The following is a 21,830-nucleotide window of genomic DNA, read 5'->3' on the forward strand; positions in this document are numbered from 1 at the left end:
GGCAGTAGTGACCATTTTATTAAAAACAGTTTGTCATTGTTAAGCGTAATGTCAAGTTTTGACTTACAGTGGCAACATCGAGGCAGGATATGGAGACTCAGTTGTTCTTCAAGATTTTATTCTTCCTGCCTGATACCATTGTGTATCGTGTAGTGGAAAAGTATGATTTTTTCAACTTATAATTAATATCATTGTGTAAAATCAAACAAACAAAATGAATTATAAAGTGCTTCTGAAAGTTGTAAAAATATCAAAATTTGGTCTTTAAATCTCATTTTAACAAGAAGCATGCATTACTTTTTACAATCCTGAGAATGCTATTAATGTCAGCAAAATGACATCTTTATTATATGAGTCACAATTCTTGGTACCATTGCAGTGAAAAACTATTAATAATTTTAGGTTAATAGCATAGGTCTTTTTCTAGCTTCAAAAAGAATATGATTTTGGAATTCTAAGTCACTAATTTCTTTATGATGTGGTAACAGTTCAGCAATTTCACTAGTTCTACTTTTTTCCTTAGAAACTTTGATTTGTGTGTGGGTGTTATTGGAATTTTGATATTCTATAAGATGTTTCAAGAGTAGGCGTTCTGTATTGTTCTGGAACAAACTTGAATTGACCAAATTTGCAATTTGTGTCGAAGAGGTTGGAAACAATAACCAACTCAAACTCTTAATTTAATTAATCTATAAAATATGAAAGAGATCCAATTGATTGTTTTGGGGTGGAGTTGGTCTTTATTTGATGGGGCAAAGCTTATGAGCCCCTGAGTGTTTACAGCTGTCCTCCCTTCGTCATTTGCTATAGACAATGATTTATGTGCCAGGTCCGTTTCTCTCTCATGCCCACCCTGCCCCCTAGTCCCCAAAGAGCAGAACTTTATGCTACCTGGGAAAGATACTAGGTTGATCCACATAAAGAAAAAATTCTAGAGAGAGTGGAAAAAAAAAATCCTACAGTTGAGGCTAAGAATTTGGCTTGTGAGATTTTCCTAAATAGAATTAGGAATAGAAGAAGGAGGTTTTGAGAAGTTTTAGGGTGGGTTATGGCTTTTATCCTCTTGGATATTCTTTGAGGTGCACCTGCTAGGAATACACTTCCCTTTTAAATACTATCAGTTGTTGAATTGTGCTTCTTTGAATATGACTTCATAGACTGAACGCTAAGCAATGTGACACCCCTCATCACCAATTTATTCAGGGGCTCTCTCTATAATGGAAATTGTGAGTTGTCTGTGGTTAGAAAAATCACTGTTTATTTTTCAAATAATAAGTTGTTATATAATTTTAAAAAAAATCAAACTCTTTAGCATGCACTACTCTGCCCAGACTGCTATTTGTCATGCTAGGTGATTGTCGTGTAATATGATAGGGACTCTTACTATATTAACCCTTGAATAAAATTTGTCAATCATATAATACGGTCCCTTTTTTGGTGGTATTTTTCCATAATTTCTTTTTCTGATTGAAAAATATGCATTTGGGGGGAACATGTAGATTATAAAAAAAGAAAGATGTTACTCATAATCTGACCTATTAGAGATAATTGTTGCTAAAATCTTGATACATATTTGTTTGCTCTTTTTCTGTGGTTAAATATATAGAATTGTTTTTCCAAAACAGAGTCAAACTGTGTAAGGTTTTATATCCTTTTTTTCCTCATAACATCGTTGTAAGCATTTTCCCATAACATTAAATGGTTTTCAAAATGGTTTACAAAGACAGCAGAGAAATTATATTCTATTTGATGAATAAGTTAAATTCATATAACCATTCTTATTATTTGTGTTCTTTCTTCTTTTCACAATCATGAATAACCCTGCAGAGAACGTCCTAGCACATACATCTTTTTGTGCATTTCTGTTTGTTTGTTTTTTTAAAGGGTATAATTTGTTTTCTTTAGGATAAAGTCTGGCACTCACAAGACCCTAAATAGCAGATAGAATTTTTCTCCTTCTCATATAAAAGTCCAGAAATAGGCAATTCAGGCACGTACAGACCCCAGGCTGGTTCCATCTGCTACACCATCCCTTGATAGCTTCCTGTTCTCGTGGTCTGAGAAGGAGCAGCCATCATGTCTATGCTGCAATCAGCTTGGTGAGGAAGATGTAGAAGGAAGGGAGAAGGGCACATGCCAGATGTATTTCAGGAGATTTCCTGGAAGCTGCTGAAAAAGAGGTCACTTATACTCTAGGGCCCAGAACTTGGTCACATGGACCACGTAGGGGCTGAGAAATGTGGTACTGATTCTATGCGCCTAGCTGAATTTATTTTTCCCGTAAGAAAAGAAGGGGAGAATGAATATTTGGGTCCACCTCGCAGTCTCTGGCACAGAGTTCCAGTAGTGAAATTACTGGGTCAAATGCTCCCTTACCTTCTGCAAGGCCCTTGATGTAGGGGACCAAAGTGTTCCCCAGAAATGTTTTCCCACTTTATTCTCTCTCCAGTAGTGCACAAGATTGTCTGTGTCATCCAGTACTGGCCAACATTTAATATTATCATCAAAGCAAAATATTTGACAGATTAATAGGAGAAAAAATACATCATCATTACATTTGCATATTTATGATTGTTAGTAGGACTACCATTTTTTCCTATGTTCACTGGCTGTCTGTATTTCTTCTTTGTGAATTGTGTTTTTATGTCCTTAGCCCATTTTTTGAGATATGCATTCAGCCCCTTGGAGAACTATGCTGCTTGGAATGAGTAGCAAGGAGAGGGGAGGTGAATCCTTTCTTTTGGTGCTGAGGATTAAAAACAACAGACTTCCTTGGGCTTATAGGAAACCCCGCTGAACAACAGCTCAGTGGTAAATTGTTATTCCTTAGGAAACCCATTGGCTTTGTCTGGATGTTAGCAGGCAAACCAGAAAGACCAGGAAACACCCTCCACACAATTACCCATGGATTCTCTAAATTCTTGGAAAACAGCGAAGCAATGCCAGCTTATCTCTTTCCAATATGAGCTACCCTTGGAAGGAGGCTGACAAGTTGATTGCCCTGTTTCCTCCTGCACAGGGCAGGAGGAAAGAGTGTCTTGTGATTGGAGAACCTCTGGAATTCCTACCCGGGGCTGAGGATGGGAATCGTACTCGAAATGAGACTTGAGAAATGGCAGCTCCTTTTGCTTTCTGCTGCCTGTATTTACGTGTCACTGTTAACCAGACTGTTGTTCACGTCTGTGTGAAAATGTTCGAAGTGTAAGGGGAGGAAAACCTCAATATGCTTTCCACCTTGGCATTTTGGCCTCGTAGTCAAGCATGTGCTAAGTAGCCTGTCAGTCCCCTCTGACCATCGTCGTAAGCATGTTTACGTTTTCATTGCAGAGACCTGAGCACCTCCAGCCTTCGCTACCTCAGCAGCAGGCAAGCCTTGGCCGATCTTGCCAACTTCCGAAACGTCATGGCCAGGAAGACGGGGCTGACCAACAACATGTGGGTCACATTTGGTGGCTCTTATGCAGGAGCCCTCGCAGTGTGGTTGAGAATGAAATACCCCAACCTGTTTGCTGCGGCTGTGGGCAGCAGCGCGCCGCTCCTAGCAAAAGTTGATTTTTATGGTGAGTTTACATTTACTGTAGAAACAGATTTCTGTAAGCAGGTGAATCATGTAATAAGTTGACTGATCACCCTCAGGGTCATCCAACTTGACCTGTGTCTACCTCCAATCCGAACTGTGTGATAATAGCTCCACGAGAGGTACACAGGCCACACACAGTTGACAGTTGTTTATTTCTAAAGGTAACAGATTGGGTTGGCTTTAAAATGGGTTATCTCTGTTGTGACTTGAAGAGTGAAGGACATCATAATCTAGAATTTCTAATGAAATGAAAGAAAAGCTCTTATATTTGATACAGATTTCTAATTTCAGAGTTGTCTTTTAATTCTTCTCCTTTCTATAACCTGTCATAATTAACTATTTTATGGCAAATTACATACAATTAATATCTTGGGATTTGGGGTGTATGTGATTAGACACTCATGGTTCACGTTAAACTGGGAAAGGCGTAAAATTTCTGATCAGATAGATACTTCTGAAACAAGTCATTTCAGATGCACTTTAGGTAGAATTTGCTTTAATATTTAAACGTTTCAGTGTGAACAAGTATTAAATAGCATACTATTTCCAGTTTCTGTGGCCTCACTATAAGCTCATTCTTGTCTAAGTCTCTAAAGGCCCCAGATTGGATCTTTCTTCTCCTACCTCTTTTAGAAAGCAGAACTGTGTCCCGGTTCATTAATCCACCAGGACTTGTGGAATATGGCTGTACTTCTTTGCTCTCTTACTGACTTTTTGTTTCATCGTGACAAAATCATTTAATTTTTCGATTTCTAGATCTCTATATTAAAAAGGAGGTCAAAGAGAACTTTAAAAGAATTAAATTGTTCTGGTGCTTGAATTATCAAAATCAAATCATGTTAAATGACCTTGTTTAATTTTTTTTTCTATGTTCTAGAATACCTTGAAGTCATTCAAAATTCTCTGGCTGCACATAACCGTGAATGCCCAGAAATGGTGAGACAGGCTTCTGACGTGCTGGTGGAGATGCTGAAAAGCCCAGAAAACTACGATAAGCTGAAAAGAGATTTCAGGTGAGTGAAGGTTTCCGCGTGGGAATGCGGATGGGATCGCAGGCCCTGAAAACCTGACTTGGACTCTGGATTTTTGACCATTACTAACACCCCCTTAAGTTAAAACCTACTGATTTGAGGACTTTGGGCTCTCAAAACCATGAGATGGGTCAAGGAGTCTCTTTTACACCAAACACAAGTATGTTTTACACCGGAGATTTGTTTTTACTCTTGTACGTGAAGGTCTTGTGTTCGGCTGATTGCTTTGAGTGTAGTTTAAATGACAGTAAAAGGGGCTGTTATCAGAAAATAGGAGAGTTCTGTTGAAGAGAAGAATGTAGAGGAAAGTAAGATATCATTAAAGGATATATAGGAATGGTTCTCACTGTCTGCTTGAAGAGTGATCACATACTGTTGTCTTGGAAGGTAGTCCCTCAAAGGCCAGTCACAGTTGAATACTTTAATGGGTCTTAGATCAAGAAAAAAAGGAGGGCTTAAGAAACAGTTTCCTTGTAGGCCAAAGGCTACAGAAAGGTCAAGGGGACACTTCTGAAACTGTCTGAGGATATGCTTTGTAAAGGGAGAATTTTGCTAGCTATGAAGCGACCTAAGACAGAAAGCTCATGTTCAGACTTTGTCAACCATTGCTCACATTTTGTCCCTCCTTGGTTTCCCAAAAATTAATTTTCATAATAAAATTCATCAGTGTGGTGGAAGACAGGAGGAGGGACCAGGGGAGGTCATGTCCTTAAATTACCCTTTCTAGATGCCAAAGGTCCCCTGATAGTTACCAAAGGTCAAATCAAAGGTTCTATATCGTGGCAGGAAAGGGAGTTGTTATTTTGGGGGAGGCTCATCAAATACCCTGGTTGTTGTGATCACTTGGATTGTACATCAACTTAAAGGTCACTTAAAAACTCACAACATTTAGGTAAAGAAACTCTACAGCAGGAAAAAGAAAAAATTCCAGTGCATTTGATCATTTCCAAAGCACATCACGGCTGTTCTCAGGAATCACTCTAGCACCTAACACAGCAGAATCATTATGAGCAGCCTTTTCTTTTAGTCAGATGAAATGAAAGTTTTGCAATCTTTTAAAATAGTATCATGACCAATTGAACCTCTCCAGGTGAAAGCAGTTTTTAATTTATGCTAACATTTAAACCGTAGTTTTAGGCCGGGCGCGGTGGCTCACGCCTGTAATCCTAGCTCTGGGAGGCCGAGGCGAGTGGATCGCTCGAGGTCAGGAGTTCGAGACCAGCCTGAGCAAGAGTGAGACCTCGTCTCTACTAAAAATAGAAAGAAATTATCTGGCCAACTGAAAATATATATACAAAAAAATTAGCCGGGCATGGTGGCTCATGCCTGTAGTCCCAGCTACTGGGGAGGCTGAGGCAGTAGGATCGCTTAAACCCAGGAGTTTGAGGTTGCTGTGAGCTAGGCTGATGCCACGGCACTCACTCTAGCCCGGGTAACAAAGTGAGACTCTGTCTCAAAAAAAAAAAAAAAAAAAAAAAAAAAAAAAAAAAAAACCGTAGTTTTTGGCTACTTCTTTTGAAATTCCTTAACACCTTGACGTATTGCCAACCAGGGTCTTATTGATCCTTTCCTTAGAGGCTCATTCTAATGAGATCCAGAATATAGGTTTTATCCCCATATGCTCTGTTTTGTGCCATGAAAGAACATCTAGTCCCATCAACTATGAAGGCACTGATGTAAATCTAGCACCTCTAATGGAAACTAGCTTAAATACACAGACAGCCAATGGTGAGTCAGTGGCATACCTCTAGTAAACGATGTGGGGATGAAGGCTTTTTGTAGAAGCTGCACCACATCTTTCAGGCACTATCTTGAGTCCTGATTGTTGAGCCCTGAAGGTTATAACAAACCCTCTACCCTCCTTGTCTCTTCTGGACTAGCTAGTGGGCTGGGTATGCCCCATGGGATCCTAGAAGCCGGACCTCACAGGGATCTTAGAGAACATATTGTCTGGTTCAAAGCTAAGAAAACTGGAGCCCAGAGATATTTGGCCATCAGGTTTCAAGATGACTAATTGAGGTTAAGAATGCAATCTGCAACCAGGAGACAGTTTCCCCTCCCTCCCTCCCTTCCTTCTTTCCTTCCTTCCTTCTTTCCTTCCTTCCTTCCTTTTTTAGAGACAGGGTCTCACTCTGTTGCCCAGGCTGGAGTGCAGTGGTGCAGGCTTGAATTCCTGGGCTCATGTGATCCTACTGCCTCAGCCTCCCAAACTGCTGGGATTACAGGCATGACCTGCTGCTCTTGGCCCCAAGAAACAGTTTGTTCCACCATATGAAAGACACAGTGTCAAAGCAGCTGTGACTATGTCGTATGTACCATGACCAAACCTGCCTATGGCAAATCCATAGTGAATTTAGAAACACATGGTAGGGAATATAGCTTTTGAAAAGTACTTCTGATTTCTAGGAATAAATTCTATTCTGGGGAAATCTGGAATCTCCTAGTGTGAAATACATTTAAACACTGAATCAGATTCCAGCTCAGGGAGGGTGGGGCAGCGTCAGGCAGTTCACATTTTGACCTGTGGGAAAGCATCAAGGATCCAACACCACAGTTCACTTCCAAACCCAAAGTCCATTGGCGTAAAGGTAGGATCTGGGTCAAAATGGTGAAACCAAGTGTTCTAGGCCAGGCTGGGTGGGAATCTTATGGAAGCAGATGTAGAATAAGCCTTAAGGGGCACAGGGTCAGAAAGATATAAAGGGCTATGGGCAAAAGAGATAGAACTTTTACTTCTTCTTAAAAAATTCTGCATCATTATTACATGGTATTTGGGCTTTTTAATATTTGTACACAAGTGTGTACACATACACATGCACACAGTAGTGCTGGTGTCTACAGAAAATTTGGATTGTATTGACCAATATAACTGGAAAGATAATTATCTTTTAACGTTTTCATTGTTTTCATGGTTATAAGAAAGTCTAAACTGCTGAAACATTAAAATTTTAACAGAACTATATTGCTTGAGAAATAAAGATAGATCTACTCTAATCCCATTCCCAGAGGTAATCATTGTTAACAATCTGGTGTCTATTCTTTTTTCCAGAATATTTTTCCACTATATCTGCTAATATAAAATGAATGTATATGCACACAAATGCACTTATCATTTTATGTAGGAATTAGACAAGGATATAATATTGCTCCATAATTTCCAAACAATAGGCCTGAATACCTAAAATAAAAACAGGAGTTTATTTTCTTTGGTATGTTTTCTTTTCACATTTCTTTTAATGGAAACAAAGTAAAATATTAAAGGTGGTTAAAAATGAAAATTAAAGTTCTAACTCTCGAATAAGCCTAGTAAAAAAAAATCACATTTTTACAAAACCTTCAGGAGGAGGGCAAATGGGTTTCATTAATAATAAATGATAACAGTAAGTTTATTTTACTTTTATTTTGTGTTAGACCCCATTTTGAGCAATTTATAAGAATTAGTTAATTTTTTTTTTTTTTTTTTGAGACAGGGTCTCTATTGCCGAGGCTGGAGTGCTGTGGCACGATCACAGCTCACTGCATCCTCCTCAAACACCTGGGCTCAAGCAATCCTCCTACCCCAGCCGACCTCATGGCTGGGACCACAGGTGTATGCCACTGTGCCCGGCAGGAAATAGTTAATTTAATTAGTGATCAGGAAATCTAGAGAGTTAATAGGCATTTATAGCAATTTGAGAGTATTGACAGAGTAAGTAGTTAACAGTGTCAAAGAGTCCAAGAAAGAGACCATGATGATTGGCATGTGCAGAGCATTTTAAGGCCAGTTGTCATGAATTGTGTAAACATGGTCTGTTCAGTAATAAATATATAACTAAATCAGTGATAATAGCTTACAGATGTCATTTCATTCATATTGATTATAACAAAACAAATTTATGTTTTTATCAACTCATTCTTAGTGTGGTGTTTCATGCACAATGATATAAAAACGCTTTTACAAACTTTGTTATAAAACTTTAAAAGTTTAATCTTAGTTTAAAATACTTTACATAAAATTACTTTAAAAACTTCCATGGTACATAAAGTAAACTGGAATTATTTTTACAAACCATTCTCTTTGAAAAATAAAAATGTTGGCTAGAACTGGTAACCTGACCAATATAAACCTGCTAGAAACAATGTAAACTATTTAAAGTCTAGGGTTGATTCTAGCATTGGTTCCTTATGTTTCTACATTTGGGATGTGCAACTTCAGTGGAATGGAAATCAAAATTATATTCACGCTTTTCTTTCCCTCAGAGTGTGTGAAACTCTGCAAATTAACTCGGAAATGGATTCAGCCTATTTCCTGGAACGTCTGACGAGCCCTTTTATGGAGGCTGTTCAGTTTAACAGACAGGACACATCTTTTGGGGTAAGCAAAATGGCGAAAGGAAGAAAAGGGCTGAGAGAGGGAGAAAGGACAGAAAATAAGTGGGTGTTCTCGTACTGAGAGCTGTCAAAGTCAGGCATAGGTTAGAGAAATTAGACTGAAGAGTCTGCTTTTCCAGATACATAGGCTATGAGCTTCTCTTTAGACATGAACAAATAAACATACATCTCCAGTCTTCAGGACCATGAATCATTTAGTATGGAGTTGGCACAGGTTCAGTGATGAGCACACCTTTTACTACATTATTTCAAAATTCTACATTTTACTCATCTTTGGTATTAAAATATTTAGCAGCTATTTCAAAACTAAAATAATGATTACTGTGTGCCAAAACGTAGCCACTTCTTGTAATCTTTGATTTAAACTAATATGGTATAATTTATTTCCTTCTTTTTGCTGGGTTGTAATCTTAAAATTTTCTACAAAGAATGATTATGTGGAAAACATTTATGAGACAAAATAAAATCTCACTTTAAAGAAAAAACTTTAGGCAGTGGTCTAAACTTAGACAGTGGTCCCTACTAAATGTAAAACCACAAACTTAACACACACACACATATATGTGTTTAAATATGTATATATAAATATATATAATATATGTAAATATGTACATATAACTATATATATATAACATATATGTTTAGCCCTATAAGCCTCTCTCTTATGCTGTACTTTTAATAACTCCTGTGCATGGTTCTTTTCAGAAGGACGTTTATAGGAATAATTAGACCTAGCCAGAGGACAAGAGTTGCCATCCTGAGGCTAGCACTGTGTAGCAGAACCCCTCAACAACTTCACTCCAAAAACACAGTTTCAAGTGATCTGAAATGTCTGAAGTCATCTACTACTACTTTCCTTCCCAACAAAATACACCTGGATAATTTTGTTTAAGTGACGAAGGTCACAATTTCCCTTTTCTTCCTTTTGGAAGTAGCCTTCATATTTTCCCCCAGGGTAATTCAAAGATAGATTTGGCATCTGCTGTGTAATTCGCATATTCTTCATTTAGTTTGCATGCTTGGCATAAGTCTTTCTATCACTTTAAATAACTGAGTTGACTGAATATGCATTTTTATGTTTTTATGGATATACAAGATCCACATTTTAGCACCAATGCCCTCCCCTGTAATTTATACACGGAGGGGTTCTTGGCTTCTTTTATCCGTGTATCACTAATTTTATGCCTGCCAATCTCGCCTCTGACTAAAAGGAAGGTGGTTGCTTGCTTTATCGCGGGGGCATTAGGTGTCCTGTTTCTTGGGGAGGAACTCTCTGCAAAGGTGACAATCAGTCCAGAACTTGCTGGCTGGCCTCCAGTGATTTGGAAAATTTTCAGAGATTAATTTCCAATGCAGATAGAATTGTTCTACCAGAAGGCCAAAAGCATGCATTTTGATCTTTGGCCAATTAATTGGACTTGTAAAAATAGTAAATTTGCCCAGAAATGAACACTGAAGCTCTCTGAATCATTCCATTTAGTTAGTAATGCACAATCCCGATAACACCTTCCATAAACCAAGGACTTAGCTGGCCTCAGCCCTATGCTAAGTAGTCTCTGCTCTTTGTCTTCTGTAATCCTCACAACATCCCCATGTTAGTTTCATCTTACAGGTGAGGAACTGAGACTTGAGCAGTTTCAGTGGCTTGTCCAAAGTGACATGAACAATGGGCCAGGTTCATTGAGAACCTTTCTGACTCCCAAGGCTCTGGCTTACTTGCCCTGCCATTGTAGTCCCTGTTCACACCTGAACATGTGGCCTGTTGATCAATTCCACATGTAATCAAATTAGAGCAAAGAGTCTAATTCCCAAGACTCTATCAATCCAATGATTCCATTCTCCTGTTTTTTTCCTACATTAAATGTTTACACTGTCATGAGTACAGCATCAATTTACCAAATACTGATTCTGTGCCAGCCACTCTGCTGGTCAGTTTCATAAACTTTATCTCATTTATTTGAAATAATAGCTCTGGAGGCGAGCATTTTAATCTCCATGACCTAGTTAAGAACACTGATGTACAGGAGGCAATCACCTGGCTAACTGGACAGCTACATAATAACTAAGTCAGCCCACCCTGCTGATGCCACAGCAAGGTCTCCGTGGAGCCAATGGTGTTATTTGATGAAAACCAGTGTCCTAATTCACACTCACACTTTGCTCTTGAACAGCCAACCAGATTCCTTCCTTCAGCACATGTTGGCTTAGTTTTTTTAAAAAACAAACCACACCCAATAATTCTGGGTGGAGTTTCATGGGAAGTGACTAAAAGACATACATGGAAAGACTTGACTTTTCTCTTTGATCCTTCATTTAAAGTTTGCTAAGTATACTTGTGTTTTGTTGTTATTGTCGTTGTGTGTGTTTTTTTAAGGGACTGTACTGTTCTTTTAGGTCAGAGAATCTCAGAATAGTTTTGGACATGTGTGGGTTGCTAACTGCAAATTTCAAATCTTCTGTCTTGCCATTTTAAAAGAAAATCAATCTTACATTTTGAGAACACACTAAAATTCAACGTAGAGGTTCCTTTCACATTAAGGAGTAGTCAGTGGCTTGAAAATCTTGTGGCTTTTTAAAATCCTGACCTGAATGTACAGATCTACTGTGAAGACTGATGTTTGTTTCTGGAGAGCCTCAGAGAAGTGAGGAAAAACCATTTATTCCATGACACCTAATACAGTGCCACTCATACACTGTGCACTCAGCAAATGCGTTATTGAAGGCTTCTTCCCCTGGTTCAATCAAAAACATCTAATCCATGCCTTGGGATAATGGAGCTTCAGCCATACGTTGTCAACAAACTCTCTGGAGGCCCCTTGATATATATGGCGAACGTTGACCTGGCTCAGGTTGGGTTTGGCAGCTGAATCCTCCTGACGACAGGGATGCTGAGCTTCAGGCTTCAGGGTTTGCCAGACCCAGCAAAGCCCAGACTTACTGCTTAGCTGAAAAGCCACTACCCTGCTTTTAAGGTGAAGGATGATTTTGGCGCCAGGTCATTTCTCTGTTTCCCTCTTTGGGCTGTTCTTAGCGGCTGATCATTTCTGCCACCAGAATGCACTTTTTTATTGTATCTGCACAACCTTGTGGTTTAGCTCCTCCAGAAGCCTCCTGTAATTCCTTAACCCCACGTGGCTCTCCTACTCACAAAGTGCCACCAGCAGCTAATTTTCATGCATTATTTTTTGCCTTATGTCTTGCCTTTTCATCTAGATTGGCTTTCCCAGAGACAGGCATGCCGCCTTATACTTCTATGTACCACAGTCCTGAGAATATGGCAAATGTACAAAGTTTTATAACTTTAGAAAGTTGCAAAAATATAGTATTCACTCATAGGCCAAGAATCCCAGAGATCCTGTGCCTTTGCTAAAACAAATTAGTAGTTGTAAGAAATGTATCTCACACAGGGAGATTATCTTCCTTTTTTTTTTTAAATATCCCTGAAACCCAGTTAGGTGAGTTGAGTTTTTTTTTTTTCCCCCATCTTTTTCAAGGGAAAAATCAAACACGAAATAGCCTTGTATAATCCTCTTCCAGGCTAAGTAACCTGGAGTCCCGTACTGTGGAAATTTGTATTTGTTTTATTTGTATCTTCTTTAAATAAAAGCAACCACTTTAGACATTTAAAATAAGTTTCAAATTTAAATTTCATTTAGATTTGAAAGCTAGTTCTATGTCTATTATTTTTTAAAATTTTAGTATTTTTTATCCATGCATATTCTTTAAAATTTTTTTTAATTGAGGTATAATTTACATACAGTGAATTTAGTGTATAGTTTTGAGTTTGACAGACAGAGGCAGTCACGTAACACCACCGCAACTGAGATATAGAACATTTCCATCACCACCCCACCAACTTCTCCCAGCCTTTTACAGTCAATCCCTTCTCCCACCCCGAAGCAACCAGTAATCAGAGTTCTGCCCCTATAGTTTTGCCTTTTCCAGAATGTTCTAAATGGAATCGTGCAGCATGTAGCTTTTTGAGTCTGTCTCCGTTCGCTTAGCATGTTGCATTTAGATTCATCCATGTTGTTGCATGCATTGGAAGTTTATTCTTTTTTATTGCTCAGAATGCATATTCTTTAAAGGGTGATTGGAGTCTTGGTTTTACAGGATCTGCCGGGATCTAGGGTCACTATTGATGACCTGTGTATGATCATGACCGATGCCTCCCTGGGTTCGCCCTACAACAGATACGCAGTGGCTGTGCAGCTAGTGGCTGACCAGCACAGCGTGCCGTGCCAGGACTCTAGTTACCAGAAATACGTGGAGGTCCTGGCTGACCCCTCCTGGGAGGGCCCCGCTGCAGAAGGAGGTAAAGTGTTGCCTGGTGACATTTGGAATTTGGATTTGAGGGTTGAAAAATGTGAGCATAGGCCACCAGCCTTAAACATTCTTGGAACACAGATTCCGAACACGGAATTCCGCACGGGGAGGAATTAGCAAGGAGGAGGTAAATGCCCTTTAACAAGTGGCAAAGGGGTGCAGGACATCACTAGTAACTCTCCTCACACAGAAATGACAGAAACTCTGCAGGGTCAAGAAAGATGCCTCACAGTGCTTCTCAGAAGTGTGCTGTTATCTTTTAACAAAACACTGAAACGACATACTAAAACAAGAGCTATCAAAAGCAAGAAAGTACTCTAGCTGCAGTTCCTTGTAGGGTTTCTCATTCTTGGGTAGACCTGGTAATCGCCCAGAGAGCTTTTTAACACCACCAATGCCTTGCACCACGCCAGAGGGTTAGTATTTATCAGAATTTAAAATCCCCCTAGAAGGAGTTATTTATGTTTTCTCCTATGTTATTTTTTTTTACCCAATACTCCGTGGGGTGAATTAGAGCCAAGACAGGCTGCAAGAATTCCGTGCCTTTCCTGAAAGTGAAGGAAGCCCTGTAGCAAAAGTGTAGGTAAGGACTCCTGCTACGAATTTTTCTTTTCTTTTTCTTTTTTCTTTTTTTTTTTGAGACAGAGTCTCACTCTGTTGCCCAAGCTAGAGTGGTGTGGCAACAGCCTAGCTCACAGCAACCTCAAACTCCTGGGCTCAAGCATTCCTCCTGCCTCAGCCTCCTGAGTAGCTGGGACTATAGGCATGTGCCACCATGCCCGGCTAATTTTTTCTATATATATTTTTAGTTGTCTATATAATTTCTTTCTTTCTTTTTTTTTTTTTTTTTAGTAGAGACGAGGTCTCGCTCTTGCTCAGGCTGGTCTCAAACTCCTGAGCTCAAATGATCCACTCACCTCGGCCTCCCAGAGTGCTGGAATTACAGGTGTGAGCCACCACACCTGGCCTCCGGCTACAAATTTTTAATTCACTCCCAGGAACTATGTGAGGCGGGACCTGAGAGGGTGTTCAGCCAGGAAAGAGTGTGAAGGCTACGGCTGCTGCCAGTGTGCGGAAGGAATAGGCTCAAGTAAGAGAAGTCTTACCGAAGGTGAAGTTTAAGCTGTAAAGTCTGTTTGCCTCTCCTGTTAGACTGTCAGCAATCTGAAGCCAAAGACTGTGGCCTGTTCATTTTTATATCTCTAGTGTTTGAGATAATGCCTGGTGCAAATAGGGGCTCACAAACGTTGGTGGAGATATTGAAGGATTGATAGATTTCATTGCCTATTAAAAATAAGCTTCAATATCTGATTACTCTTTCCTTTATTTGTCCATTGGTGTTTAGCACTAGTTTCTCATAGTGAAGGGCAATTTAATAATTCAAATGTGGTAGACACCATTAGAACATAACTCATATTTTTATGGAGTTAGATACACCTGCAAGAATATAATTATGAGTAATACATGCATGGTTAGGGTTTTGTGTACACATATACATATTTTATAGGTGTATGTGTATATATATACACAAAACCCAGCTCGTGGGATGAGCAATAGTCTTTTTTTAAACTTGCATCATGGAGTAGTTTGATTGCACATCCTTATCAAATGTACAAATGTAAATATAAAAAGATAATTATGGAGAATGAAATTGACAGGAAAAGAAGAGACACTTTAGCCTTCCTATTATATTTGATGCCCAACAAACCTTCCAAATAAATGTCTTGCATAGGTCAGAGCTAGAAAGTTTCCTCAGATTATGGCTCCAGAATGTATGGACTTGGAAAATCCCAAATTGATTCCCAAGACATGTTTTTAATTTTTGGGACCTGGATTTTCCCAGAATCTAACTCCTTCTCTGCTCCTCTTCCATGGTTGCTACCTGCTCTTGGTGGGATTATTAGAATGGCTGCCTGACCCCTCTGCCTCTGCACTGACCCTTGCACTTACTCTAACTCAGCACCTGTAGTGATTCCTAATGAACCAAGCAGATCCCTCCTGCCTCTGCTCAAAACAGTGCAACAATGACTTTTCCCCTCAGAGGAAAAGCCACTGTCTTTATAATGTAGACAAAGTCCCATCCAGTCTGACCTCCTTCCCACTCGCTCTGGGGCAGGCATCCTGGTCCAGTGATGTTCCAGGACGTGGTCTTCCTTACTCCCTCACCTCCTTCACATCTTTGCTTACACTCCCTTCTGAATGATGCTCACCCTGTCCTTCCCATCTCAAATTGTAATCTGTCCTTCTCCCCACTTCCAGGCATTCTGGATCACTTTTTACTACATTTTTCACCTGCTTGCTAAGAGCTGTAAACTATTATGCAGATGCCTAGGTTCTTGATATAGTGGCTAGCCTTTAGATGAATCACGTTTCCAAACTGTTGTTCATGACTCCGATTCTTTGGTTTAGTTTCCAGCCAGGCACCGTGATAGCTGCCAGAGAGGGGGGCTTTCATAGGAACATGTGTAAGAAGGTCGGAGCAGCTCTGAAAATGAAACAGAAAGATAGTAAGGGGAAATAGTAAGGGAAGAAGACTTCAGAAGAAGCAATCTTTGAGTTCAGGTGGCAGGGTGTGCAGAAGTTTGCAAATCAGACAAGGAGACGCATGTTGTTCTAGGCTGATAAAGCAGATGTAGAAAAGGCACAGAGATGTGGAGCCGCCCTGGGGCTAGACCATGGGGTGTGGTATAGCTGCAGAGCCTAGTGTAGGGGGTGGCACCTTGCGATGGCAGGAGACAAGGTTAGACCAGTGGGCAGGGCCACGTCCTGAAGAGCCTTCATATGCCCGTAGGAAGTCTGGACTTGATCATACAGTCTGTGGAGATCAGTGACTGGGGAAGGGAAGTTCATGCATGAGGTTTAGAATATTTTTCCAAAGGCCTTGAGAGGCTAGAGACAACAGGAGATAACGAGGCAAGGAACCCAGTTTAGAGGCTGTTGTGACGGTTCATGCATGAAATGATGACAGCGTCGCATTCAGCAAGGGCGATGCCTGTGGAGACCAGAGAGCTGGGACATGATCTTGGCAGGACTCGGTGGCTGTAAGAGGGTGAGAGGTAACGAGGACCCCGGCTGCATCTCATTTCTTTCTGGCCTAGGTAGACGGGTGAAAAGGGGTACACAGTGGAAAAGACGTCTACGAGTAAGGAGTCTAGTCAGGGTGATCTATCATTCTATTTTCAATGTGTAATTTTTGAGGTTCCAATGAAGATGTCTAGAGGGTATGGTTTGCAGGCAAGAGAAAGGTTGGGCTAGAGGAGAGATTTGGGAGTTAGCAGCTAGGATTTGGGTCTTGGGGAGAAGAGGCCCGAGAGAACACCAACATGTGACAGAGGGACCGAGAAAGGGGCTGAGCCTGAGCGAGGCAGGAGGAGATCTGAGAGAGGCATGTCACAAGCCAGGGGGAAGCTCAGGAGGAGGTCTTGGCGCACAGCGTCAAATGCCGCAGAAGCAGGAGGATATAAAGGTATCCATTGGAGACCTGAGGGTACAGAGAAGGTGACAAACGAATGTATCAAGTGCACATCACTCACTCAAGAAAGTTGGCGGTGAAGAAACAGAGATCCTGGGGAGAAGTCAACTGGGGAGGGAGGCAGAGAGCATGGAACACGCTCCGGCAGAGGCTGGGAGTAGAGCGAGGAGAGTGGACAGACCCCAGGTGCTGAGAGCAAGGGGAGGGGGCCCCTTCAAGAGTGTGGGGCCTTGGCAGCGTGCCTGGCCATTGGACTCAACTGCAGCTTGTTGGTGTGGTCATGTTTGGACACGACTGAAAAAACATCTACAAAAATGTGAGCTCCAAATTGTTCTCCTAAGGTGTGAGAATGTTGTAAAATAGAATCCTTTAAAGATTTCGGGTCTTTTTCAGGTCACTAGTGAAATGTCGTTACTCTTGAGATAATTGATGCTTTGCTTTGTAGCCAGGCAGTGGTTGTATCAGACGTGCACTGAATTTGGCTTCTATCCGAGCTCGACTTCGAAGAACCAGCCCTTCTCTGGATTCCCTGTGAGGTAAAGGATCTGCCTGAAGTTCTGTTTGCTGCTAGAATCCGTGACTGCAGGTCATGTCTATGTTTCCAGGAAGGATTATATTGACCAGATCAGCCAAGCCTAAGTCAGTGAAAACTTAAGGGAGAAATCTTCCAGATGGAAGTTTGACAAGTGACAATAAGATATACAAAATTAAAACTCAGTTTCTTAAACTTTCTCTATTTTGATGTCAAACTTCAGAGGGTCAGAAACATTAATGGTTCTGTGTGATCTAAGCCAGGGTATACACTAGCATTCCCTCTCCCAATTGCTAGCATTGCTGAAATACTTCCCTTAATATTGGTTTACTAAAATTGTTCTTGAGGTATCAATTAAAAAACACAGAAACATAAGAGTTCAGAAACATAAGCTATATCAAAGATGCAAATAAAATACACATTCTTATCAAGGAATGCAAGATGTCCATATATTTTACCTTTTAGATTAGGCAAGATTTGCTGGAGAGATGACACCAGGCCTCTAACTTTAACCTGGTCTATTAGTGTTCTTTTGTTCTTATTTATTGGTTTGGTTCAGCCAAGTGTAGTCCCTGCCTTCAAGGAAGTTCCCATTAGAAACTGAAGTTGTTGGATATGGAGGAGTTTAGAGCCATTTGGAACCATTTCCTATTACCTTTTTTTTTGGTACGAGGAGCAGAGGGATATTGGGGGTATGTATGTGGGAGGGGGTACATTGTATGTATGTATCTCTATCTACCTACCTACCCTGTCTAATTTTGAGGGTAGAAACAACACAAAATTACCAAATGTTGTCCAGGTGAAGCTCGTAGTTTCTCCTCTCCAGCTCCCCAGACAGATGCAGGGGGTGTTGCAGGGAAGGAAGAAAAGCCCCCTGAACTCACCGAGTGGGTTCTTGGCTTCGTGCAGGAAAGAATTCAAGAGTGAGCCAACTAGCAACAGGAAAGTTTATTGAGAGATACACACCACAGGTCCTACTCCACAGAGTAGGGGTCCTCTCCCGGGCAGGAGGGGCTCCCCTTATGGGGCAATGGTAATGTTTTTAAATGCTCAACAACCCCATTAGGAAACAGCTGTACATGGCCAGCATTGTCTTGTGGTCAGGCCGTAAAGGTTAATCATAAACTGCTGTCACAGAAAGGTAAGTGCCAACACTTTGTAAGGCATCCAGGTTAGTAATTCAGGTGGTCCCTGGCTAGCAACTTGCTAGTGACTTCCTTGCTCAGGGTGGTTAGGGTCTGGTATAGGTCAAAATGGCTGCTCTCAGGCTCTCTCGACCTTCCTTTTCTGCCTTTTCCCTACATTGAAACCTCTCAGCTCTCCAGTGAGGAGGAATGTAGCCCTGGGTTAGCAAAGTCAAAGACACAGTCCAGGTCACATGTTTTAGAGTGGTGCCTTCAAGGAGGCACAGACAGCACAACCTGTGTTGGGGCAGACACCCTTCATGTGTCTCTTCGTTCTGACCTGCTGGATGTCAGAAAGCCCAGGCACCTGTTTCTCCTTTGTTTCCTTTGGATTTACTGCCCACCCAGCCCCACCCCGGGATTCAGGAGACGAAGCTTCTCTCCTCCTTTGTTTCCTCCTTCAATTTCTCATTATTATGACATATTCTTGCAACTCACGATTGCTATCTTGCTTTTAGACCTTATTTTCTTTTAGCTCTTTTCCATTTCTTGCGACTTTTTGGGAATACAACTTAGCTGAAATATGCAAACTCTGGCTACATATATCTTTATAAAACAAGTCCAAGAAGCCAAAAGTTCACTTTCAACTGAGAGGTATACTGTATAAGAATAGCCCCCTCCTTCCTTTGTTTTTTTTTTTTTTTAACAGGAGCGTTACTAACACAACTTCATTTAGAAAGTAGTACTACATTTCTCAAATGCTAGCTCGTTCAATATTCAGTATTTATCTTGACTTGAATATGACTTCTTTGATGAAGAATGCATAACTTTCTCTACTTAGTCTGAATCCAATAGTTGTTATGTACATAGGAAGTTGGAGTCTAGAGAATTAGGGTCTCAGCACATGCTTTCATCTGAGTAAGAAATAATATTGTGTATGTAAACATTATCATGTAAATATAATACACAGGTCAAATGAGAAGCTATTTTGCTGTATTATAGCATCTTTACGTGTTTGGCAAGGAACTGATAATTTAGCACATTGAAGAAATGTCTCCATGAGAAATAACCAATCTGAGATAATTGGGTTTTAAATGATTCCTTTTTTAAATTGCAGATGTTTCTTTAGCCATTTCAACAAATCCAGATTATTAGGAGAAAACAAAGCACAAAAATTGATCTCCACAATCTTCCTTTTTATACCTCTCTTGAACTCCTCTTTCTTGCTTCTCAGGATCAGAAGTGCAATTGATTATTATTATTATTTATTTATTTATTTTTGCAGGTTTTTTCTTCAGCAGTGTTCAGATATCTTGGGCCCTGAGATCAATGCCCTTTCAGTGGCTCAGGCTGTTCAGGTCACCAATGAGTTCTATAGTGGCCTGAATGTGACAGGAAGCAAAATTGTCTTTGCCAATGGTTCTATTGACCCTTGGCATGCTCTGGGAGTAATAAAAGATATCAGCAAAGATTTGCCTGCTGTTTACATTGAAGGTAAACATAGTTGTTAATATTCATAGGGATTCAAAATGAATCACTTTGTTAACTGTTGGACTTAGAGATTTTCCTACAAGCAGTTTAGAAAGTTTCAGATAATGTGACATGAGGTCACATTATTTCAGGACTCTTGTTACTCATTAAAATGAGCTATTTTGTCTAGATAAGTTTGAATTCTAAGCAAAAGATGTGTCCATGATCTATCTGCCTAGTTCTTAGCACAATAAATTTATGGTGAATGCAAAGATTCCCTGGACTAAAAATTAACTTTTGTTTGTTGGAAATTGCTAAAGTAAGCTTTAAAAGGATCTGAATAATCCATTTTTAGTATTTGAGATGTTCAAGTGTTATCCCTTTGCAAAATAAAAACCTTCTGTTTATTATGTTAACATGGTATTTGCAAAGCTATCACCTTAAGTTTAAGCCTAAAGTCCCGCCAAATCTTTGCAAATCAAAATAAAAGTCAGGTGTGTGTGTGTGGGAGAGGCTCCCATATATTTCTAGAACACTATTAGATCAAAGCAAATAAAATACATGCCCTGGTGAACTGGCTTCATCAACAATCATCTCTAGAAGTCATGTGAACTACCTGAGCCTCAGTTTTGTTTTGTTTAACCTGTAAAACAAATAAAATAAAGGAAGTAAACATATTTAATTAAATGTATCTTAAAATTCAACAAAACTATAAATCAGCTTTTACTCCTATTTCCAGTAGCTAATAACTTTGTATTTGTAACTTCCAGGGAATAAACTCATAGCCTGAGTTGAAGAATGAGACTATTAAAAACATTAATCTCTAAATTGATAAGATTAGGCATTTTCCTATCGCTTGCATTTATTTGTACCATTTGGTGATTAATAACAAGCAATAAGTGTTTTTAATAAATATTAGACCAATTAAATAAGATTTCTGAGAATTGTCCAGGACATAGATATTTTTAAAACCTCCTAGATGTATTAATGTACAGCCAGGGTTAAGAATACTTGCTGAAGAGGTATTCTGATCTTTCCTTTTCACATTTTAGGTGAAGCCCACTGTGCAAATATCTATCCAGCCCAAAATAATGATTCAGCTGAACTAACTCATGCACGAGAAAAAGTCTTTGAGTTTCTGCAAAAGTGGCTAACTAACACGAGTAATTGATGAGAAAGAAGAGCTCAATGGAATTCAAAATCTGCCCTCCATTTTCTTACTAAAATACAAAACCACTGAAAGAATGAAATTAGAGCAAATGAAAGGACAGTCCTTTTTCTTTTTTTTTTGAAACAGGGTCTTGCTCTGTCTCCCAGGCTAGAGTACAGTGCCGTCATCATAGCTCACAGCAACCTCAATCTCCTGGACTCCAGCAATTCTCCTGTCTCAGCCTCCCAAGTAGCCAGGACTACAGGTGTGTACCACACCCCTGGCTAATTTTTCTATTTTTTTGTAGAGACAGGGCCTTGCTGTTGCTCAGGCTGGTCTCAAACTCCTGGCCTCAAGCAATCCTCCCACTCCAGCCTCACAAAGTGCTAGGATTACAGGCATAAGACCCTGCACCCAGCCCAGGACAGTACTTTTAGATTTAAATTGTATGTGTGCATTGTATTTTAAAGAGACTTCATCAAGTTCTTTCTTTGTGATGTTTAGAAGCATTGAACCATTCCAACATAGCAGTTAATTATATTGGAGAATTATTGGTTGCTACAGAAGTAGACAGCATGTAGACTGGATTTCCTAAGACAATGTCAGTTTCATGTTTTTAATAAAGTCCATTCATAAAATGTACATATGTGATTTGGTTGTCATTTGGTTAGCCATCTGTGTGTGTGTATTTGTGTGTGTATATGTGTGTTTGGTTAGGAAAACAATTTGGGCCTAAGTGCCCCTTTGTACCTTTCTTACTCCAGGGAATTTGGA

The 21,830-nt window shown here is 40.0% G+C and overlaps 1 protein-coding gene across 2 annotated transcripts; it reads left to right on the plus strand.

Annotated features, from left to right (window-relative positions):
• The first annotated feature begins 9,847 nt into the window (after positions 1-9,847).
• LOC123643534 (thymus-specific serine protease-like) lies at positions 9,848-21,172 on the plus strand. Of its 2 annotated transcripts, none has more exons than XM_045559100.1 (5): positions 9,848-9,937; positions 13,096-13,297; positions 17,226-17,316; positions 19,722-19,930; positions 20,959-21,172. In XM_045559100.1, exons 2-5 carry the CDS (start codon positions 13,135-13,137, stop codon positions 21,075-21,077), a joined length of 582 nt encoding a protein of 193 aa, XP_045415056.1. In that variant the 5' UTR covers positions 9,848-9,937; positions 13,096-13,134; the 3' UTR covers positions 21,078-21,172. The 2 variants fall into 2 exon arrangements, with proteins under 2 accessions (XP_045415056.1, XP_045415057.1); XM_045559101.1 differs by lacking the exon at positions 9,848-9,937 and adding an exon at positions 11,884-11,954.
• Positions 21,173-21,830: the final 658 nt, after the last annotated feature.

The sequence above is a fragment of the Lemur catta genome, chromosome 8 (assembly GCF_020740605.2).
Source record: "Lemur catta isolate mLemCat1 chromosome 8, mLemCat1.pri, whole genome shotgun sequence".
Classification (NCBI taxonomy): domain Eukaryota; kingdom Metazoa; phylum Chordata; class Mammalia; order Primates; family Lemuridae; genus Lemur; species Lemur catta.